This window comes from Limanda limanda, chromosome 5, assembly GCF_963576545.1.
Source record: "Limanda limanda chromosome 5, fLimLim1.1, whole genome shotgun sequence".
Classification (NCBI taxonomy): Eukaryota; Metazoa; Chordata; class Actinopteri; order Pleuronectiformes; family Pleuronectidae; genus Limanda; species Limanda limanda.
Window position 1 is genome coordinate 20456726 of NC_083640.1, and position 24219 is coordinate 20480944.

At 41.4% G+C, this 24219-nt stretch overlaps 1 protein-coding gene across 3 annotated transcripts in view; it reads right to left on the minus strand.

Moving 5' to 3' along the window:
- Positions 1-1040: 1040 nt before the first annotated feature.
- The window catches only part of rasgrf2b (Ras protein-specific guanine nucleotide-releasing factor 2b), a 39882-nt gene continuing 16703 nt past the window's right edge, over positions 1041-24219 (minus strand). The window contains exons 4-29 of one of the 3 annotated variants that reach the window (XM_061072004.1): positions 21401-21490; positions 21137-21273; positions 20275-20391; positions 20065-20144; positions 18477-18670; positions 18264-18373; positions 18053-18171; positions 17032-17192; positions 16883-16949; positions 16216-16352; positions 15006-15088; positions 14098-14346; positions 11368-11558; positions 11077-11286; positions 8634-8759; positions 7953-8042; positions 6935-7041; positions 4242-4354; positions 4068-4128; positions 3405-3508; positions 2634-2718; positions 2341-2538; positions 1894-1973; positions 1671-1788; positions 1522-1590; positions 1041-1133 (exon numbers count right to left, since the gene is read on the minus strand). In XM_061072004.1, the coding sequence (XP_060927987.1) occupies positions 1041-1133; positions 1522-1590; positions 1671-1788; positions 1894-1973; positions 2341-2538; positions 2634-2718; positions 3405-3508; positions 4068-4128; positions 4242-4354; positions 6935-7041; positions 7953-8042; positions 8634-8759; positions 11077-11286; positions 11368-11558; positions 14098-14346; positions 15006-15088; positions 16216-16352; positions 16883-16949; positions 17032-17192; positions 18053-18171; positions 18264-18373; positions 18477-18670; positions 20065-20144; positions 20275-20391; positions 21137-21273; positions 21401-21490 (3189 nt within the window). Of the gene's footprint in view, positions 1134-1521; positions 1591-1670; positions 1789-1893; positions 1974-2340; positions 2539-2633; positions 2719-3404; positions 3509-4067; positions 4129-4241; positions 4355-6934; positions 7042-7952; positions 8043-8633; positions 8760-11076; positions 11559-12882; positions 12976-14097; positions 14347-15005; positions 15089-16215; positions 16353-16882; positions 16950-17031; positions 17193-18052; positions 18172-18263; positions 18374-18476; positions 18671-20064; positions 20145-20274; positions 20392-21136; positions 21274-21400; positions 21491-24219 lie in introns of all 3 variants that reach the window. The other 2 variants (XM_061072002.1, XM_061072003.1) reach the window with 2 other exon arrangements.

Genomic DNA, 24219 nt, shown 5'->3' on the forward strand with positions numbered 1-24219 from the left:
GACCTGTTTTCTGTCAAAGGAAGTGGAACGAGTTAAACTACTGATTACCTCAAAGGTTTCCCCCCCGAAGCAGGATTTGTACAAAACTTTACGCAAATTGCAAATTGGCAATTGAGCAGAAATTGACTTCACCGAGTGGAAGGCACTGATAAAGTTTTCAATTTTGTATCATTCATGAGGACATTTAAAAAAGAAAAGGGCTTCTGTTCTCATATAGAAGGCCAGAATCAATATAAAGAGAGAATTAATTGTTTAATAAATGAAAAAAAATCAGCCACTTCATCAAAATATATAATTGGTATGGTTTTCCTTTTGGTGTCTCTCTACATTTCCTTTGAAGGCTTAAAGGCGTTTTGCCGAACCCAGCCCACTGAGGGTGCATAGTGGCGTAGAGAGTCACCCCGGGGAGAGTGAAGCATGCTAAGCTCAGGGTCAGGGGTCAGGTTGAAGGCCGTTTACACAGTTACATCCCAAGCTGAAATCATGCAAGTTGTATACAGTGACCCTCGTGAACGGTAAACATCGCTGGGGGCTCTTTGTTCCAGGACATGGCACGAAAAGAAAAAAAAAGCAAGGTTAAGAGAACACCGACGACAGCACAGAGACACGAGCTTGGACATCTCTCCGTCACACTATCTGTATAATGCTACATCTCCATTACATCCACTGTGTTTCATTCACGCCATGCTCTCAGACTCTCGGCCCGGTGTGAGGAAGTGTGATGTCTAAGTGCGCCACTTTAGACGGAGGAATGAGGAGCACACACGGCGACAAGTCACTTCCTCAAAACCCTCACGCCACACAGCTGATGATCCTTGATGACAATCAGCCCGACGCTTCAAAAGTTGGAAGCTTTGCCCGACTGTCCTCACACTGGACGCTTAAGAAATCTCTCACATCATCAGTCTCTTGTTTTTCCTTTTTCGGCGTCGCTCTCGAAAAACGTCCTGGTTTCCTCTTGATTGATGAGATTATGTGGGCATGACACTCTGGGGGTGGGGGGGTTGCAGGTTTGCCTCTTGGCCACAAACAGCCGCAGCTCAGGCAGGAAGTCTGGGCTCAATCTTCAGCGAGAGGTCATAGAGCGTGTCTTCATCCATGATCAGAGTCTTATCCAGAAGGTACTGGGTCACCTGGACACATCACACGGAAGAGGGGAGCGTTTGAAAAAACATTTTTAGCGACTAGATGAGTTGATTGGTTTTAAAAGCCTCAACAGGGAATAAACACAAATGACTCCACAAGCAAACACTTCATCCATTTGTCAAATCTAATCTCTTCTGTTATCAGGATTATATTATAGGATTTATTATTTAAACCTGGTGGAATTCATTGTTCTAAATATATTTTTAAAGTCCTAGAAATAAGGATGTCTTTATTTCTTTATCTTTATCTCAGTTTTAATGATTTGATCCATTTACATTATAAAGCAAGTGCTAACAGGTATTTAAACTTATGACATGTATTATTAATTATTCTCTAAACGTACAATACATTCAGTGACGTGATAGAGACGTGTACCTTGGCTTGAAGCTCTATTCTGTACGGCGTCTGCTGGAACTGTCGGATCTCTCTGATGATGTGGGATATCTAAAGAAAATATGGAGATCAATTAGTTCAGGATGATTGTACACATAATTTAAATCTCCTTTATGGATGTTTGTGCCTACCATCCTCATTTTGGAGAAGTTAACAAGGCCTTCCTCAGTGAAATTGGGCGTTCCCTCCTCAATAAAGGCGAGGTCTGTTAGATACATTCCCAGATATGGTACACATGGAGGGTTGCAACTGCAGGAAGAGATAAACAAAATAAAAACACTCATTCCTTTTCATTTATTTCTTTATTTGTGGTATCTATGATGATATCATTTGAAATCATGTGCAAAATCTGACTTTTTCAGGGTTTCCCTCAGGTTTTTAAACCTCCCCTCCGATGACACGGTCTTCTGCAGTTTGTCCATCAGGGCTTTAGTCTGAGAAAGATCAAACACGAATTGATTATCATTTAAAACAAGATGGCTGCATTAACTCCAGATCCACTTAATTCTTAATAAAAGATGATGATAATAAAATGAAAAATTTAATTGGGCTCAGCTCTGAAGAGGGAGAACGGTTCGGTTGGACGATTAATTAATTTAGTGTTCATGAGAATCAAACGAGAAGTAGACATGACAGGTAAAGGCTTTTTCTTCTTCCATCAACTACGTCATTATACCACAGGAGACTTTCATTTGTAGATGTTAGAGACAAAAGATTGTCTCTGGTGAGAAAAACTCCACCGACATCCTGTTTTCGGCTTTTTCCATTAGGATTTCAGAGAGGATGATGGTGTTACTCCACCTGTTTGCTGATTTTGGCCCAGGTCTTCTTCAAACGGTAGATGGCGCTGCGATTAAGCGCAGAGGTGATCTCCAACACTCCGTTGTAGTTGTTGAGGCAGCGGCAGATGTCGGCCACAGCGACCCACTTCTCGATGGAGTTGGCCCTCGAGCCCACGTCGGTGTGGGTCATAATCTGTGATGCCACCAAGTTGCTCATCTTCACAAAGGGAAAGAGGAGATGGTGTAGACGGGTTTCGTGCTGGAAACCGACTGTGGCGTCAGGAACTAAACGGTGCTGAAAGACAAACTCACGTCGTTGAAGTGTTGGCTGGTTTTCATGATGTAAGGCGTCCTGTCCGTCTTATCAACCTTCATCCAGCCCTGACCGAGGAACTCTCTACACGAGAGGGGAGACAGAAACACATCATGAGATCAAACTCTCTAAAATATATAATCATAATAATTTTTACACAATTAAGCACCTTGAGTAAAGAAAAATGGTGTCTAGTTAAGAATTCAATAACTTAATGGTGATCGTGGGCAATCTGGAACTTGTATTTCTATCTATTCAAAATTGAAAAACTATAAAGCAGATTTGCTTTTAGTTGTAATTATTTAAAAGCTATATTTTCTGATTAATTTAAATAGTTTTATAAATCATATACTGAGCTAGATAATCTGTTTTAGTTCAGAGTTTACAATTAAATTAGATAACCTTTAAATATTTGCAATATATGAAATAGCTTCTTAAAATACATGTCATGATATAAGGGAAATTAAATGAAATCATTAAATGAAAAAGTTGATTGAAGGGAGAAACCAACATCACAGCGATGTCTATATTTTATAAGTCATAGTAAATTCAATATTAAAAAAAAATCTTCTTACTTTCAATTGAAAACTAACTTTGTGAAAGTTTTTTTATTTAAAAGTTGTCTTTGTTGTTCTTCTAAAACCCTTGTGATGCTGCCACGGGGAAACTGAGGTGATTAACTGGTCCCGTAATAAGAAGACGTTTCCTAAATGGATTTATTTTTGTTTTGGTGCAGATCACAGTGGGAGAGAATCATGGGAGAAACTGACTCATAGGGGATGCTCCTGAAGACAATGTGATCCAGCAGAGTGATCTGTTCAGCCAGCTCCATCGCCGAGAGCGACTCGAAACACTCTGCCTTCGGACAGTCCGCCTAAACACACACACACACACACACACACACACACACACACACACACACACACACACACACACACACACACACACACACACACACACACACACACACACACACAGAAAAGCAGTCATAAACAAATAAAGAGACTGACTACGATGAATATGTCTCATGACATCTGACAGTCCCCTGGAGACGGTCACAGTGCTCCCTGTCTGTCTGTGGGCGAGGAGTGTGTGCACCGACAGACGCTTTTCACTTCATACAGAGGCATCGGGTTTCGTGTTGAACCACAACATTATGGGGGGAAGTGTGTATTCAAGTGTTAATACATTAGGGAGGATGTGGTCTCATAAAACCAAGTAATCCCATCGAGAGACACATAAATATTCTGATTAAACGCTGGATCAGACAGTGACTCTGCAGTAACATGAGGTTTATGTGATGCAGCGAAAGGAAGAACTTCACTATAAATCCAACAGAATAATTAACCGGCTATTCATAAAGTCCTAAAAAGATGAATCTAATGACTTGCTAAGAAGTTATTAGAAGATTTTATGTGCTGCAGTTTTTTCACCATCTGTAAGATGTCCTCTATCCTCAGCTGGGCGTCGTCCTGCTCGTCTTGAGAAAGGGCACTAAAAGTAAAAATAGAACAGAATTCAAGCTGATTTTTATGAAATTTAAACGATAAAAGAAAAATAATATACACACTTCTATATTTGTGTTTATATATGTGTGTGTGCTGCACCTTAGTATGTTGGCAGTGGCTTTCCTCTCCTGCGGCAGGAGGTCTGGGTCTCTGAGCACCTCCTCCAGGAGGCAGACCACCGACATCTTCAGCTCTCCGTTCATCTCAAAGTCCTGCACACACAAAGGAAAATGATAGATTTAAAAGAATCTCAACACGTCAAAACTAGGACGATAGACAGACAGACAGACAGACAGACAGACAGACAGACAGACAGACAGACAGACAGACAGACAGACAGACAGACAGACAGACAGACAGACAGACAGACAGACAGACAGACAGACAGACAGACAGACAGACAGACAGACAGACAGACAGACAGACAGACAGACAGACAGACAGACAGACAGACAGACAGACAGACAGACAGACAGACAGACAGACAGACAGACAGACAGACAGACAGACAGACAGACAGACAGACAGACAGACAGACAGACAGACAGACAGACAGACAGACAGACAGACAGACAGACAGACAGACAGACAGACAGACAGACAGACAGACAGACAGACAGACAGACAGACAGACAGACAGACAGACAGACAGACAGACAGACAGACAGACAGACAGACAGACAGACAGACAGACAGACAGACAGACAGACAGACAGACAGACAGACAGACAGACAGACAGACAGACAGACAGACAGACAGACAGACAGACAGACAGACAGACAGACAGACAGACAGACAGACAGACAGACAGACAGACAGACAGACAGACAGACAGACAGACAGACAGACAGACAGACAGACAGACAGACAGACAGACAGACAGACAGACAGACAGACAGACAGACAGACAGACAGACAGACAGACAGACAGACAGACAGACAGACAGACAGACAGACAGACAGACAGACAGACAGACAGACAGACAGACAGACAGACAGACAGACAGACAGACAGACAGACAGACAGACAGACAGACAGACAGACAGACAGACAGACAGACAGACAGACAGACAGACAGACAGACAGACAGACAGACAGACAGACAGACAGACAGACAGACAGACAGACAGACAGACAGACAGACAGACAGACAGACAGACAGACAGACAGACAGACAGACAGACAGACAGACAGACAGACAGACAGACAGACAGACAGACAGACAGACAGATAGATAGATAGATAGATAGATAGATAGATAGATAGATAGATAGATAGATAGATAGATAGATAGATAGATAGATAGATACTTTATCAATCCCGAGGGAAATTTCAAGCTGCACCGACTTTCACACACACATAAATATCTGTCCCCTAAACTAAACTACCAGATTATTTTCATCGAGACCCATGAATTATTCTGTGGAAAAACTGTGTAAATGTCAAAAAACAAAGCCTTAAAGAAAGTGATAAAAAAGATGAATGAATCTGCCTCTTTATCTGGATTCACAAGTTTAAAGGGTTCTTCCCTGATCCACACTGTAGCTATGCACCAAGTGAACTTCCCAGGAGTTTTGGAGTTATCTTGCAAACAAACAATTAAACAAACAAACCACAAAACAAACAGACAGCAGTGAAAACAATTTCCTTGGTGGACGTTATTGGTTACGTAACTACATTTCATACCTTATTTTAATGGCGTTTCTTGGCATGCTGGACATTTTAGAATCGTTGGCTACGTGTGTATTTAATTGTATAAACAACCTGTGATTGTGGATGAAGAACGACATGAAGCTTTACCGACTTGTTTGAAGTTTTGGTAACTACTTAGTTTAGCTGATGTGTTGCACCGACACCATAACAAAGAGAAGTGGGTGGATAACGTTCCCCATCACCAGTTCTGCTGCGTAGGTCATTAAAGTGAACCACAAGGCAACAGCTGTCTCTGTGCTTTTACGTTACTTACCCACTTAAAAAATATATAGTTGGAATTAAATCATTATGTTATTACAGGAAACCAGTGGAAAACCAATTAGGGAAGTGGGACATCACCTCTAAGAGTTAGAAGACAATCTCAAACCATAATATTACAACGGGGCTAAATTACAGGTGGTTGCATTCCTTTCCCCTCTCTCTGTGATTTTAGTGACTCTCTCTTGTCGCCTCTGTCTGATCAATCCCTGCTCTATAATCCTTCAGAGTCACACTCCTCTTCCTCCTCAATCCTCCTCATCTTTTCCTCCTCTTTTCCCCTTTCCTTTCCTCCCTTGTCAGTTTAACTCCTGTTCAAAGGTCAGTTTTAACAAGCTCTTGGTTCTCTCTTCCTATAGTGTATGTGTGTGTCCGTGTACGCCCGTGTGTTAATAAGCTCGCTAACGCCCGCCTGTCATCCCAGCGTTTTGTATTATTGGAGAAAAATACATAAAATAGATCAATGCAGTTAGACTGGAAGGACCTCTATGCTGGGAGTCAGGCAATTACCTTGATACTCTATTCATTAGAGGCAACACTGGCTGTTTAGAAGAAGAGTGGGTAGGTGGGCCGAGGCGGGCTTCGGTCATCCGGTTGACACGGCAACAATAAGCGGTGCGTGTTTGTGTGCACGGGTCTGTTTACATGCTCAAGTGAGAGCACTGGAGCAGAGAGAGAACGCATCAGACACCCACTTTAATGAGACCACAGACTCACAGAGCACCCCCTGAAAACAGGGGACACCACGTACACACACACACACACACACACACACACACACACACACACGCTCACACACAGAGGTGGGTGCAGACAGACCTGTGAGTGTTTGGAGACCCAGTGGCGCAGCACGTTGAGAACTCGGTTGGTCGCAGCTCGGCGGATGATGAACTCTTTATCACAAGTTCGCTCGGAGTTGGTGAACGCTGGGAAAGAAGAGGCATTTTAGAGCCGGAGAGAATTTGCTATTATTGTGTGATACGTTATAAAACTTTCACTAATATCGGTAGCACAATGGAGAAACTGTTTACTAAAAGTATTTTAAACTTTTACAGAAGTAGTAGTTTATACATCAAAATATACTCAACTTTTAAAAGTATGTATCCTGAAAAAAGCTCCCTTTTAATACTTTAATACTACTAAAACTATGAATAATAATAATAATAATAATAATAATAATAATAATAATAATAATAATAATAATAATAATAATAATAATAATAATAATAATAATAATAATAAAATTAATAATAAATAATTGTTCTCTTTGCATTTCTAAACACCTGTGGATACTTAACATTACGTCATACATAAACATATCTTAGTTTGTTTTTTTCAGAGTACGAGATCATTTATCTAACATCTTTTTTAACAATTCAGTGTTTATAATACTGGCCTGTGTTGTAACAGGATGTCAATGTATTTATTTTAGCTGATGCTATTTTTCATATTACAAATAATAAAGTGTAATTTTAATGTTTTTAGGGTTTCAGGTTATTCAGAAATTACTTACGCACTGTTCTAAGATTGTTTTGTTAAAGTTGGTCTATATTTTTACTTCAATGAACTACTTAATATTGCAATTTATATGTATATACTCCACATACTGTATGTTCAGCTTTAATAACCATCAACCACAGTTTGCTTTACACAGCACATGTCTTTTTCAAAATTAATTATTAATTGTGTGTGAGTGTGTGTGTGTGTGTGTGTGTGTGTGTGTGTGTGTGTGTGTGTGTGTGTGTGTGTGTGTGTGTGTGTGTGTGTGTGTGTGTGTGTGTGTGTGTGTGTGTGTGTGTGTATATATGTGTGTGTATGTGTTTGTGTGATTGTACACCTGCTGGTGTGCCATGTCCTGCTGCGGCTGTAGCGATGGCGAAGGCAGAGGCAGGAGAGACTGAGCAGCGAGAGTTCTCCCCTGACTGGACTACAGAGACACCAGCACTTATTTATTATCAAGACCAACAAAACTGTTATAATTGTTTACCACTGTTGTTATTATTATCATAATTAATATTTAGGTGTGAGAGCACATTTGAAAATAAACAACCTTTTATTCTGACGTATTGAAACTTAAATACAATGGCCACAAATTAAAAGTGTATTGTTATTTTTTTTACCTTAATGCCTTTCTTTTAACAAATCAAATATTTTTTTCAGAGTAGCCAGAGTTGGCAAAAAGGCCAACAGGCTCAGTTAGTATTCATATAAAATAAATATTAAAAGGTAAAGTAATAATCTACTCTGTAAATTACAGGTTTTGTGGAGCACTGTGATCATTTTTAATTAACCTTTTCACAACTCTAAACCTGGTTATTCTTATCACAAACATGTTACAGATGATTAATATACTTCTACTTGTTGTAAATGTTTCCAACAACAACACAGGAATCCTTATTGTGATTAAAGCTGTTGCCACAGACAAAGCTGTCCTTCACACTGGATAGACTCTCTTGTTTGTATTTAATTTAACTTATTAATAATTCTCCTATCAACTTGAGAAAGGAAAGCCTCTTACCTCCCGGCTGCCTGTAGCGGAGGTGTCGAGGTGTTGAAGGAGAGCGACATGGAGACAGGTCTCCTGCTTCGCTGCTCTGAGGAGACTCTGGGATGATCTTCTCCAGGGACGCTGACTCCAGCACAGCTAGACAGAGGAGGAGGAGAGGGACATGAATAAGGGAGATGATGATGATGCTGATGATGGTGATGGTGGTGATGATGGTCACGGTGATGATGTTGATGGTTTTTGGTTATTATGTTCACTACAATTAAGTTCACAGCTACGTAGAGATCAATTATTGTAACGTATAGATAACATCACATATTGTATGTGTGTGTGTGTTTGTATGTGTGTGTGTGTGGTCCGTCACTCTAACAGATAAACACTCAGTAGAGTGCTTTCACCCACCAACACCCAGTCCCCTAAATTCAATCAAGCTACACCAGATTTCACTAACTCATAAATATCAGTGTCCCAAATATGCCACATTTTTTCTAAATCAGGATCAATTAATTACTCCTTGGGAAATCTGAGAAAGTCTCAAAAAACTCTTTATCTCACAATGTTAAAACAATAACTTTGTTCCCATTGTCCGGATCAAAATTGAATGGGTTCTTTCTTGGCTCATGTTTCAACTTTCCACCAAGTTTCATGGAAATGAAAAAGACAGGGGCAATAAACACAACCTTAAAACACAGAGACAAATAATACAAGAGCGTCTTTTAGTAGAGAGTCAATCTTTTCCTTCATCTGGTGTTTTGATGGCACATTAATGAGGTACAACCAGGTTGAGGTTTAGTGACTGTGCAGGTCCTGGCCTACCGTGTGATTCACATCATTATGAAATTGGTTGAACCATTCGTCGACTCCTAAATAAGAAGCATTCACTACGATTCTATGCTTATTTATTCAAGGTTTTCCATGAATTTGTCACCCATTCATTTTTATATCTGGCTCTTAGCACTGTAAACAGCACAGGGTACATGATTACCTGGAGCCCTGCTATAAATGTAAATGGTCTGTATTTACATAGCACTTTTCTAGTCTTGATGAACACTCAAAGCGCCATTCACCCGTTCACACACACACATTCATACAGTGCGTCTATGTGCAGGACTTTCTCTATGGGTCGGAGTAAATGTCCATGTTTGCATGTTTCAATCAAAGTGTTTTAATTTAGAAATAAAATATAAGTTTCAGTAAAAACAGAGAATTAGTTTGGCTGCAACTTGAAAGGTTCAGAAAGTCTCAATATTCCAAAGTTTGAGTCCTTTGCAAATCACAGCAACAATTCTCGAAAGTTCGGCGAAGACAGAAAAACAAGATCAGCAGAAAAAGCAGTAGGACGGGCAAATAGGTTTATGTGCATTATAGAAAATAAACTACTGCAAATACTCTGATGACAATAAACTGAGACTGCGAAGAGGAGGTCCGGGTGCTAACGGGTCTCCTAGTGAACGGTTAGCAGCTGTCACACATGAACACACTCAGCCAGACGCGCACATACACACACACATGCACTGCAAACCTGTGCACATGCTAATGAGGGTCTAACTGCAGCTTATCCTTGCTGTTCTGCTCCAGATGCCCTGACAGTCCCCCCCCCCGCCCCAGTCTGGGAGGCTGTTTGACACCACTATTAGAATATCTGAGTGTGCGTGGTGGGAAGTCGACTCAGCTGACACAAGCACACAAATGCACGGAGATAATGATGCCCCTCCAGGCCTCCACCCTGACGGGGGAACACTTCACACTGAGTTGTTTGATGGCTGACCTCCAGCTCTTTATGTGTGTAGGTCCAATCAGGCTCTATATGTGGAAGTTCAGATATAGAAATTATACATATATTATACACCTACAGAGCAAACTGCATTCACTGTCAAGCTGTGCATGGCGAGAAGCTGAACACAGTGAGATAGTCTGCCAATGCTTCACGATTCTTACAAATATGATACGTTCATTCATCTTTATTTCAGGTGACCATGTACAGATAATTAGAAACAGCTCATTATTTCTGCTGCTCTCATAGATACCCAACACCACGAGAACATCCACAGAGTGCTATTTAGTCAGACTGGATATACATTCGATCTACAATCTGTTTTATCTGGGGTGGCACGGTGGATCAGGCCCCTCACAGTAAGAAAGTTCCCCGGGTTTGAATCCCAGTTTAGCCATGGTCTATCTGGGTGGGGTTTGCATGTTCTTCCTGTTTCTGTGTGGGTCCTGCGATACACTGGTGACCTGTCCAGGGTGCATCCCACCTGTCGCCCAGTCACCTCTAAGGAATAAGTGGTATAGATGGATGGATGTTTTTACCGTCAGGTGTCTAAATTTTTCACTTGCTGCAGTCATGACATCAATATTGGGTGTGATTAGAGGAATAAAAGAAACTCCTGTCTGAGCATACTTAAAATAAAACCGATTTGGAACCAGAGACGGACCGAGAGGTGTAACCTACCTCTGCGGATGCTCCTTCGCAGTTTCCCACCGAAAGGGTCGACCCGGGGCACCTCCTCTCCGTCTGCAGACGGGCTGGGACTCTGGTCCGGAGACGACGGAATGGGCGGAAGTTGGTCTTGCGGCGACTTGGACTTGTTTGGCGGAGGAGAGGTGGAGGAGGGAAGTGGAGGAGGAGAGGAGGTGGTCGGGGTCGGGGTCAGAGGCGTCGGGGTCTGCGGGGTGTGGGCAGACGTAGGGCTACTGGCAGCAGACTGGGAGGTGGTGTGGTTGGAGTTTGACAGAGGACTGGTGAGGTCGAGGCCTCCCACCCTGGCTGTGATGGGGGAGTGGAGGGAGAGCTTTCGCACTCGGACTGGGGAGGAGGTGTGGGACGGGATGGTCAGAGGAGGAGGAGAGGAGAACTTGCGGCGAAGACGAGGAGATTTGTCGTTCTCACCACTTCTGTTATTCTGATTGGTGGCAAAGAACAGCTCCAATGACCTGAAAGATGGGGGGGGGGGGGGGGGGCAGGTTAGTACAAAAGAGGATGTTAAAAAAAGCAATAAAGAAAGAGTTAAGGGAAATTGAGAAAAGGATGAAAAGGAAATGCCGCAGCAACAACCCTACAAGACCTTGATAATTTCTAATTTCGACTCAATGCACATAGATTTTTTTGATAGTTTCCATGCAATAGAGATCAATGTTTGGTTTGGGGTCAAATTTGCATGAAATAGAGTGTGTTCAGAATTCATAAAGGAGAGAAGTGAACGGTGTCACTGCTCAGAGTCAAATGTGCAGAGCTACATCAAGGGAAGAGTAATCATGCTTCGATCAACACAGCCATCGTTTATTCACATAAGCCTGTTATTCAGCAGGAGATAGAAAAACAAATTGCATCCCAGTCTGAAAGAGAAGGGAAGGAAGAGAGGAGCGTAGATGAAAGAAAAACGCACGGAGGCAGAGGAGAGGAATGCTTTGGAAAAAACTTTGTAGCAAGCAGAGGAAGCAAGCACCAGAGTTAAAGTGAATAGAAGGATCCAAAGCAGAGGAGGAATGACAGAAAGTATCAATATGGATACGAAGGGGAAAACCAGCCTCGAGGAAGCGATGCTCCGGTGAGAAAACATGCTACAGACCAGCTGCAGGTTGAAGACAACAAAAGGTTTCCCCGTCTCCCATTCATGTCTCATCAACTTAACAGGGTTCAAACTGCTGTAATTACAAGCCCTGTGAGTGAAAGATGGATTAAAAGTCAAAGTAAGGAGGGAGGAAATCATGCATCAGTATCAGACCAAGACCAGAGGAGAGTAAGAGCAGGCAGGAAGAGAAGGAAAGAGACAGTGAGGTTACATCCATACTGCCACGTTTTCATTTCTAAAATAAAACCTCGGTCCACAGAAGTGTTTGAATCCCTGTCCACACTAACACGTCTGCATATCAGGTGACCGCTCACGTACACTGGACATGCGCAGGAATTGATCCGATAATAACTTGTCTCCATGAGCTGTTAGCAAAGACAACAGGGTCTTCTGTAATTCTTTATCCATGTGGAATAGGCTCATGTGAAAGGAGACACACGAAACCTTGTGACCCAAAACAATCCAATCAGCAGTTGTCATGGTTTCCAAACATCTACGTTTCTGCCCCTCCAGACTAAAACTAAAAAAGGGCCAGTCGTGTTTCCTAACTTCTCAGTTTTAAGCGGCTCTTAAAGTGTAGTGTGGGCGCCGGGCGAATGTGTAGCAGAGTTGATGCGTTTCCAAATGAAAACGTTGTAGTGTGGATGTAGCAAGAGAGAGAGGACAGAGAGAGAGGAGTTGGTTACTTGGGCTGATCCAGGGCTATCTTCTTGATCTTCAGACTGTAGTCAGGACAGATGGATGAGATGGACAGACGGTCAAATGAGTGGTACTGCGCCCTGTAGTTGGAGAGGACACGAAGAGATGGATGACACAGAGTAAAAGGATTAAACGGATGAATGTGATGATTGGATCGTGATGTGGAAAAAGACAGAAGGATAAACAAATTGGAAATGGAAAGAGGTTTCAAGGACGATGATGGAGGGACGATGAATGAGCTTCTTGGAAGAGGAGAGGTGTGTTTAAGGTGAAGGGAGAAGGAGCGCGTTAGTCAGTGAACAAATATCGACATATAATGACAACGTGGGAGAGAAATCTGGCCCAAAAACAATGCAGCAAGATATTTGAATGACATTTCTTCAATTTTAACGAAGATTTTATCAGGTTTTTATCACCTCTGGCTTTGAACTAGCAAATTTGGCAAGACAGCAGGGTGAGGGAGAGCCGCTCAGTTTTACGTTGAGTTCCTGACGACATACATGATGCATCAGGGAAAGCATCCAAAAGGCATTTTCTCTCCTGGCAATGGCAAAGGAGTCTATCACTTTTTTTAGCTGGTTTACCCGAGTTTAAAAAACCCTTGTATACCTGCTAACTGGGAAGGTATGCAAATCTTATTCAGGTAAAAGTTTAAGAAAGGGTAAAGTAAAGAGTTTGGCCACACGTCCTGCACCCGTCTGGTCCCTGGATCCTTCCATCCTGAACCCACAGGTCACAGTGAGGTAGACGATGCATTCAAACCTGAGAGAAACTCCTCATCCGACACACAATAGAATCCCTATGACTGTGCCAGAAACTTTGTTGAACCATCTGTTCTGCTGGCGTCCACACACACAGGCCAGTGTGTATTTCAGCCAGCATGTATTTAAACCTTGTGGACAGAGGTGGGAGCTGCTTCCTGAGTCCAAAACACAGACACACATCTGACCACCTCAGGGGAGCTGAGAAACCGATCTCAGAACACATAATGCTCAAACACATTTTGTGTGTGTGTGTGTGTATTTGTGTGTCGAAGCCCAAAATCATACCAACACAAATACACACTCATACTAAATTGGCATTGATGAATGTGCACACGCTCATTGACAGAACCCAGACAAATCTGAGTTAGATTCTATGAAAACCTGTGATATTAAGCCTTCTGCCCTTTTCTGTGTTTGTGTGTGTATGCTGGGAATGACCTGATAGGAATGGAGGAAAAGGGCTTCTTGTAGATGTCGGCCAGTTTGTCCATGACCACCGTGGCGGTGGTGAAGATCCTGTACGTGTGCAGGAAGGTGTTGAGGAAGTCTATTGAGAGGAAGCGCAGGTCCGTCAGCCTCTCCAGCAGCCGGTCCACGCTGGCGTAACGGATCTGGGGGACCTTGCAGGAGTTGAGCGTCTTGCTGAAGCAAATGTCAACATCATCTTTATGGAGACGCATATCGGATCTGATGGACACACACGGTCAAACGTACACACACACACACATAACCGAGCATGGGTGACTGTTGAACAAAGCAGGGCTCAAACAAAAATAGCCAATAGAAAATAGAGAAATTATACAAAACCCACATATTTCAAAGAAGGAGGCTGAAAATAGGAGTGGATACCAATGAATACTGTCAAGCATAAATAAATAGAAAACAAAACTGCACACACAGTTCCAAATTTACTGTACAACAACAAAACTGTAACATTGTCACCAGGGTAGATAGGCTACATTAAGTTTAGCAAAACCAGCATGAAGAGATGGGCGTTCCTCTTCACACACACACAATCATACTGCATCGGGAATGATTATAAAATACTACACTGCTTTTTCTCATGTCACTCTATTTATATCAGTATTTCTTAAGGAAAGATATCACAACATCTCCTTATACTTATAGAACAGTTTTTAACTTGCTCAGGGAATCATCCTGTTCCACTGCACTTTGCTAAATAACATTCTGTACAAACCACTTCTACAGTGAAAGGTGTATATCATGTACAACTCCGCATTTTTGGTTTAAATGTTATATTTCTATTCTCTTGTCTACCTCAGTCTGACTCGCCTGCTGCTGAAACAACTGAATTCCCCCTTTGTTGTATCTTATCTTGTACTTACTTGATCATATGAGGCACAGTGACTTTGGAGTTCTCTTCAAACACACTGGTCATCAGGCCATTACAGCGAATGTTATCGATACACTGCAAACACAGAGAGAAGAGGAGGATAAATAATGAGGAGACAGTTTTTAAAGCAGCTGATTGGGGGAAGAAACCGAGGAGCAATTTGAACAGAGGATTTTCTGTTGCTGCAGAAGGAAAGGTTCATAGTGGTGGAGCCACGACTTTGAAGAAATGCTCGCCCTTTGTTTTTCAGTATGGAGCTAAGAACAGCCAGTAAAGGCCCTGGAGAGAAGATCTGAGAGACCTACTGGATGTATATGGATGGAGATGAATCCCAACCCTCATGGGAATCATAATATGAAGAAAGAATAATGTGTGTGATGTGTCATTCTACAGGCTCTGGCAAACTGAAATTCAAATTGAGATTGAAATTACGTTATTCCTTGTGTAGAAGCATCTGTGTGTATCGTGCACATATATCGCACCCAGAGAGCAACCAGCAGTGGTAAGAGCAGCGTATAACTGAAAAAGTAATAAATAAACAATCAATGGTGATAAAGGAATTTTACTCATTACCATTAATGAGTTAAGAAAGCTTGACATGGCTCTTAGTCCTGAATGTGTTTAATCTGTATCCACGGCCTGAAGGTTACTATATCTGTATCTTTGAATATTTGCATTCCTTTTATTTTTGTATAAAGACAAGCAGCAGCATTTACAGACATGACATCTGTGATATTTCTTACTTGTAAAATTACACAAAGCTCAAGGATTTAATGTGGTAATCGAAATCAATTTTCCCAAATAAAGATGACAGGGATTTAAATGTGTCCGTGCTTCTGAGGAAAGCAACCTAACCCTAAAGCTATATTCTTTATTCATTCTCCTTTTAAAAAATAATGCAGAACCCAGTTTTGAAATCATTTCAACCGTCTGATTGATGAGGAAAAAGTGTGTGAGCTGTCAGAGCATCTTTTCTGTCCGGTGAGAATGAATCCAGTGTGACATGCTTGTATGATGCCACTCTGTTTGTGAAGAAGTGAGCTGTGAGCTGAACTCGCCCCTGGAGAGCTGCACCCGTGTCTGTGTTTACTTATCACTAAGCCTCCTCAATGCCCAGAGGAGACATGCTTTCGCTATTTGCAGGTTCTTGTTAGTCTGTGTTTGTCTGGGTGTGTGTTGGTGTGACTCCCGGCGTGTGTTACCTGGCTAATATCGCTGGTCCACGCCGCCTTCTCCTGACGCGATGGCGCCAGTAACACCACAGTGAACGAAGCAGAATCAGATGGCTCCACTACGAGCTTAAAGTCCAGCTGACACAAAACCTGACCGCCAGCTTTAGCTGTTTAATAGAGGAGGAAGGAGATTTTTACAGTGTAACAGAAAACCTCTTGATGATAACAGTAACACACACACACACACACACACACACACACACACACACACTCAAGGTTAATTAGGCAGACTTGCTATCTCCATTCTCTGCACCCCTGAGGCTTAAGTGTAAAGGTGTGTGTTAAAGGCATGTGTGCATACGCATGTGATTTTCTTGTGTGTGTGTGTGTATGTGTGTGGGTGTGTGTGTGTTTGTGTGTGTGTGTGTGTGCGTTTGTAAGTGTTTCATCAATCGCCCTATTTGCAAAATGAATCCTCTGAGAAAAAAATAATGGATCTGTGATGTTAAAAGATCAAAACCTGACATTTAAAGGGGTGAGCATCTGATATTTAAAAGGAAGTAATTTCCGGACACTTATTGTCTGACACCTAATTAACCTCCTTGAGCGGTGAAGAGCCTACATGAGCCAATAAAAATTGCCTGTGTGTCAACCATTGTGAACACACTGCTTCATACTGTAGCTGTAGTAAACTTACACTCCTCATCACTGGTTTCTGTTTCCTCTATGAGCGTGCAGTCGATGAGGGACAGAACTCCTCCTTGCTGCAAAAAGAAAAGAGAAAATATGCTGTTTATTGACATTTGGGACAAAAGTTGCAATTTAAAGTGCTGAAGCTTTTCTCACCTTGAGAAGGTGCAGTTTTCCCCCAGAGCTTCGTGTGCAGACTAGGAAGTGTTTGGTGAAGAGGAAACACTGCCTCTCCCCTTCCTTCTTCAGGGAGAGAGAACCCAAACGGACCTTACTCAACTTGCCTCGCTCCACCGACGGCAGCTGGATCAGGGAGCCTGAAGAGCAGGGGGGGGCACAGGATTACCTTACACTTCATTACGCTGACACTAAGCTGAGGATGGGTTTACAACGTTGTTTGCAGCGACCCAAACAGGAAAATTGAAAAAAAATATTTATATACTTCTGGACCACTGCACACATGCATCTGCCCATTTTAGGTCACTAAAACTGGCTGATTTACTGTCAAAGTAATGCTTCATCTTGAATGAATATAAAAAATATGTGTTAGGATCAGTAGATGCACTTTCAAAGCTGGTGTCTCCATCTCCTGTCACTCAGTCACATCTGGAACATCACAATCCTCTCTCCTGTGTAGTCGAAGGGTAACTTGACGTTTCACTCAATAATGCATAATGTGAAATATTGCATTGATCTGAATCTGTTTCTCCTTAGTGTAGTAATAGGAATTTATCTTGTCAGTGCAGATATGAATCTTGTGCATTTCTTTATTTTATTAGTTCAGAGTTTATTTGAGTCTCTAACCACTTGTTGCTTCAGGTCAGTGTAAACAAACGAAATACAGCTTGTGCAGTGAATCACAAAAAATCGGTTGCAACGCCTTTTTTGATATTTGATACAAATCCATTAAGACTTTAATAATTGCATCTTTTTAATTATATATAAATTATCCAAGCTGATCTTAAACTTGTCAGAAAGTTCTCATTAAACAGCCAAACCAATTTGTAGAACCACATTTTCAAGATGTAAGATGACAGACAGTAAAATCTCCCCCTCTCGTGAAACCATTACAGCAGCTAATGTAACACTGAGCTCCATCGAAGTCTCAGTTCTCAGATTACAAGATGAATGTTAGAGTGAACCTCCGGAGATTTGCTGTGAGCTGACGGAGGCTCACCCTGCCGGACGAAGGTCTGGCTGGTGTCCAGCAGGATGTCACAGCCCTCCACTATCATCCTCTCTATGGCCAGGTTCTTCCTGATGTTCTCTGTGTCGCTCACCTCGTCATGCATCACTCTGGAAACACACACACACAAACACTAGTTAGATCCGATTTCAACACAAAGATGTATCAGGGAAGTGGATTATTCTGAAAACCAGATACACACCTGGACAGTTCCTCTAACTTGGACTTGGCGAATTCAAGACTCTTTCGCTCCACGTGCTCATGAGGTGTGTGCGCCAGCAACTCATGCAGGGTGATGATGTAGCGGGGAATCTGACAGGTGGAAGAGCAATATGACAATATGCAAACTTTAGTAAAAGACATTTGCATTAGTTTTCTTTGAGAAAACCAATGTATGTTGGTGCCCAAGTTCTACCTGGAACATGGGATATGTGAGGAAGGTCTCGAGCATCCTTCCCTCACAGGCGGCGTTGGACTCGTACTGTTTCAGCAGCTTGTCAAAGTCTCTGTTCTGCTTACAGTTGGCCAGAACCTGCAGGCTGTACTGATGGTTCCTCACAAACTCCTGGTAGATGTTCAGCATGGGCAGCAGGATGTCGAATAGGTCGGCTGGAGACAAACGCACACACACACACACACAAAGGACTCTGTAAACATCTGAGGCACTTTAGATTCTTATCCATCAGGAAGATGTCCACAAACTCATTCTGCAGCATGACAATGACCCTAAACACACAACCAGAGCCATAAAGCACTGTCTTCAGAGACAGATGGCAGATCCCAGATCTCCACATCATGGAGTCCGTCACGTGACGAGATGGAAGATACAGAGACGGACAGAATCCACAGAACCACTGGAGCCAGTTCTCCAAGATGCTTGGAACCACCTACCTGCCAAACTGGGGAATCATCTGTTGATACAGTTGTAGCTATTTTGTGATTATAATTTAGCAGGAATTTTAAAAAAAATCGTCAACCCATAATCAAGTTGGTAACCATTATACCACCAGCTTATGTTCCAGCTAAGTTAGAAAAACTTCAATCTAAAAAATCATTAAAAATCTCATGTAATGGTGCTTATGACTAAAAATCCAGATTTGTGAGACTATCTGAACAAAGGGCAACTTGGAAATATTGAATAAAGGTATATAGTCAGGTAGTTTATCGATACTGTTGCTAAGTTTTATGGATATGGATCAAGTAGAATATAGTTTAAAAAGTAATTTAAGTAATCATTTAAGGCCCATTTTCTAATGGTCAAAAAAAACACTGACATCTTGGAATAACATCGCTTTTGTCTACAATGGGAATGGATACATTCGGCGTTCAGTCCCAGGTCGAATCGCTCACACGCAGAAGACACAGGTGAGGTGAGAGAGAGACTCAGTGTTTGAAGCGTTCGTGACGTCAAACACGAGTCACTGGGAGAAATAAAACCTGAGCAGGATCAAACCTAATTTCAACATTTATGTGACATTGTGAAATAGCATCCAATGTAGCTGATGTTATTTTCTTATTCAAATGATGAGATCGCGAAAGAATGAAAAGATCACAATCATGCTGTTGGTCAAAAATCAGCGTTCAGCTTCGGCCCGAGGGGCGGTGTCAGATAAGGACACTGTGTTTAATCAGAGGACCAGTTTCTTTAGGAATTGGTCACACGTAATTTGCTGTGACGTCTTTCAGCGGTCTGTCTCCTAGGTGATGCTTATCTGTCGAAGGCGCTTCTGTTTTGGGAGAAAGAATCATGGGATGCCTTCTGGTCTGAGCAGTCATTGTTCCCCAAGACAATAAATGTGTGTGTTGCAGACAGAGATAGGAAAATGTGTGTGTGGGTTTGTTTGTGTGTGTGTGTCTCAAGGCTGACATTTGAATGAGACAAACTGGATGTGGAGGACCACTGAAAACCTGACCTTGATGTCACTGAGTGGATGCAGGGCAAACAGTGTGTATTGTGTGTGTTTGTGTGTTTGTGTACTGTGTGAAGTCAAGTGACAGCTTACCCAGCACCAGAGTTGGCCAGTTTGCTATCCTCGCCTTTAAGCCTTGATGGAAAATCTCATGTAGGAACATGATGGTCTCACTGAACACAAAAAAATGTAGAAACAAATTGACAAAATAAACTTAAATGTTTTTTATTTAAGCATAATAAACTCTGTGATCCAGAATAAAGAAAAAGACGGACTTTTTTTATACAAATATACAGAACACACCTGTTGAGGAAGATGCTGCTGACATCATCGTGGCAGATGGGAGGTTTCTTGGAGCTGGCAGCCATCCTCAGGGGTCTTAGGAAAAAGTTGACCAGGATGTAGAGTTGGTGGACGTACCTGTCATCACACACACACACACACACACACACACACACACACACACACACACACACACACACACACACACACACACACACACACACACACACACACACACACACACACACACACACACACACACACACACACACACACACACACACACACACACATGCACAAAGAGAGAGAGAGAGAGAGAAACACACATCTGTATCAACTTGATATCACCTGGAAAATGTGTGGAAGATTGCAGAAAATCTGAACTCCTAAACACATAACGTCTATGTAAATATTTAATAATTAGGTAATGTTCCTATAATATTGTACATATAAAATAACATACTTAAAATGTAATTTTACAGTTATATATTATACAATTAAAATAAATGTTTATAGAGAATAATGGGTATTAACACTGAATTTAATTAAGAAACTTTTAAAGGTAAATACGGGAAATGAACATCTCTTCTTGCTACTTGTGAAATCAAAGACCTGACAAATTTAGTAACTTCATTACAATCATGCAAAAATCCTGAAAATCCAATGTTGTAATAGTACAATAGGGTTCACAGAATTATCTGGACTTGTCTCATACAACATGCACAAACCTGTTGATTGTTGTGTTTCTCACACAACACTACTGTACAGTGCTTTAACACAATGTGAATCTTTTCCTGAGCCACAGTCAGAGGAACTCAGATTACGTCATGTATTGCAAAACTCATCAAGAGAGACAACCTTTCTTTGGTGGCTGATAACTTACTCTGTCTCTGCCTCCACCATGTTGAAGACGATCTGGTTCCTCTTCCTCATGCTCTCGGCATGAGGGGAGCAGATGTAATCCTGAACGATGATCTTCCACTTCCTCCGACAGAGCCAACCCCGCATGAAGCTTTGCACCTGTGGAGATACGGATAAGGAAGCATGGAGCAAACCTGGCCCAGCAAAATGCTACTGAAAACAAAATGCAAATACATGAAACCTAGATTCTCTCTTAGTATGAAGGTGTAGAAAATTATTGATTTACCTTCTTGATCTTTTTGATGTCCGGGTCTTCGTTTTCATGTTGGATGTGGTAAGGCCGCATTCGCTCCTTGGTTTTGTTCAGAGCTACAATCTTTTGAAGAGGAATTCAAACAAACAAACAATCTGAGCAAAATGCGGATGACTAAATGTGGACACAAAATCACACTAACCAAACTTAGACATTCTCATCTTTGACAATCTGCATCTTCATACAGAAACAGAAATGGCTGAGAAGGAGAAGCTGTTATCAGTTATTGACAATGAGCAAATTAGGTTGAATACAAGCCTGATCACCTGTTGAAAGAAAAACTGTAACCTGCTGCTTAATATGTTCTATTTCTATTCTATTTAAATGTATGGGAACACTTTTAAATCAAGTGTCCTCAGAGAGCAGAGTCAGATTTACCTTGAGACACATTTGCTTGCTGCGTATAAGAAATAACCGCACTACGGTTGTATGCCTCCGCCTACCAGTGCAGTTTCCGTGTACATACTTTTTTTCAAAACTCATTTAAGGTCAACCAGAATTTACTCAGTTTGTCATTTTTGAGTCCAATTGAACATTTGCACCAAATTTGAAGACATTCCCTCAAGCCGAACTTCAGATATCAAGAAAAACACTGTGACCTTGACCTTTGGCTACCAAAATTAATTCCATGTTCAAGAGAAAAATTCACTCGAGCTGTCCGGAGATATCGCAGTGAGGTCACAGAGGTCAGATCATGTTCAAGAAAAACATAGACATTCTTTGTGAGGCCGCCGTGACCTTTGGCTACGAAAGTGAGTTAATCCTTGACTGAAGTAAATGTTTGTGCCAAATGTGAAAGCATAAAAATATTGCGTTCACAGGAATGGGACGGACAACCTGAAAACATAATGCCTCCGGCCGCTGGCTGTCGCCGGCGTGGAGCCAAACAAACCTCCTGCAACACCTGCATCATAGAATAAACCTCAAAATAATGTAAAATAGATGGTAAAACAATCTTATTCCCCATTATGAAGCTAATAATAGAGACCAAAAAACACCACTTCTCTTAAAGAAGCTGTGATGAGTTTCATACGCAGCTGGTGAGAGGTTTTACTCTGCAGCGTTTTCCTCCGTGCAGAAATAACCTCAGCAGCTGTAAAGTGTCTCTGGCTCTGCTCTGTATTACTTTAACCTTATGCCTGTTGACAACAGCAGCTTTTCACACAATGAGGAAAAAAAACAGCCAAACGTTTTCATCTTCATTTTCTCCTTCACTAGCGCCATCATCATGAGTGGCAGCAGAGAGGGACCAGTCTGCCAAGTGTTGACAGTAACAGTGGCTAGTTGTTTTAAATATTCATAAACACAGAGCGACACACACACAAACAAACAAACAAACGAGAGAGTGTTTTAATGAGACGGATCAGCGGCCCCACAAAGTGTAATCCTTATTTCATGAGCAGCACCATTACACCGGCAGATGTTTGCTAATGTAAAATGTCATTCGTTAGCATTTTCATTATAAAGCAGGCCAATGAGAGGCGATGGCAGTGTTTAGCATCCAGAAGAATCTGCCACACTTGTTGCTCTGAGGGAGAATTACAACTAAAATCAGCATAACCAGCTAATCCATGCAACATTCCTCCCAAAAACAGAAATATTGTGTATTTAACCAAAAAACAGTCGATACAGAATTTGAAATGACAGTGGGGGTGTGATTTATGGAGATGTTAGCAGCAGGTGGGGAAAATGGCGTCCCCTGGGGCCACGAGCTGAGCAGAGCAGAATTACATTGCAATCAAACACCGAACTCTGTGTTGCCCTCTGCCCATCTCTCCGGCATGTGATGAAGAATGTGCAGAGGAACAACAACAACCCCCAATTAGCAATTACAGTTTAAAAAACAATTGTTGTGGTGGTCCATAAATTCCGAATTCTTTCTAGCTTTCTAGAATAATGTTGTAATATTACATGTATAACATAACGTTTCAAAATCTCAATTATAAATCTCACATGGTTTCAATAAAACGGCACAGAGATACTAAACAAACTAAAGTGTCTACTAGGATAAAACATTTCCTCCTCTTTTCTTACACAATCTTTAAAGTCCTGATACTAATGATAATGTGGTGTTGGTGAGCCAAAAGATTAAGTCATTTGTGAAACCTATAATAAAGTATAATTTAACAAGATGCTCCACATTACGCGTTAATCATTTGATTATTATAGCCTAAAATAATGACATCTTTCCTCATGACATTACGACTTCATTCTTGAGATCTCATATTTTTTAAGTGGCCCTAAAACTGACTCTATATTCCTTTACAGTAAAATGCTTTTGTAGGGAGTGTTTCTGTTGGGTCAGATAAAGGTGCAAAAGTGGGAGAGAGAATAGTATTTTTTTTAAATAACTGAACAATGAAGTTGTACAATTAGCATAAAACCTCTTTGTTTTCATTTCAGGAGATAATTAGATAATTATTCAGAGATCACAGAGTCAGAAAATTAAGCTTTGCTAATATTCACGTTACAACACAACAAAATCAGTGTCGTGACACAAATTAGAATCATTTTCTAAAATTGATATACTGCACTGCATTATAATGCAAATAAATCCAAAATTAGAATGGCTATAGATGGCTGCTTCCCACTAGTTCCCCTTATTTTATATGCTTGGAAATCAAATGATATTATTGTACCAGCCCATCATAAAAACTGAACAAGTGAAAGAGAATAAACAACGGTCGTGAATCATCACTGTAAGTTTTTCTCAACAGGTTGATATTGATGTCAGGATCTAAAGTGATGTAAACTCAGTTATCGGTCACTTCATGAAAGATTCCAGCTATAGA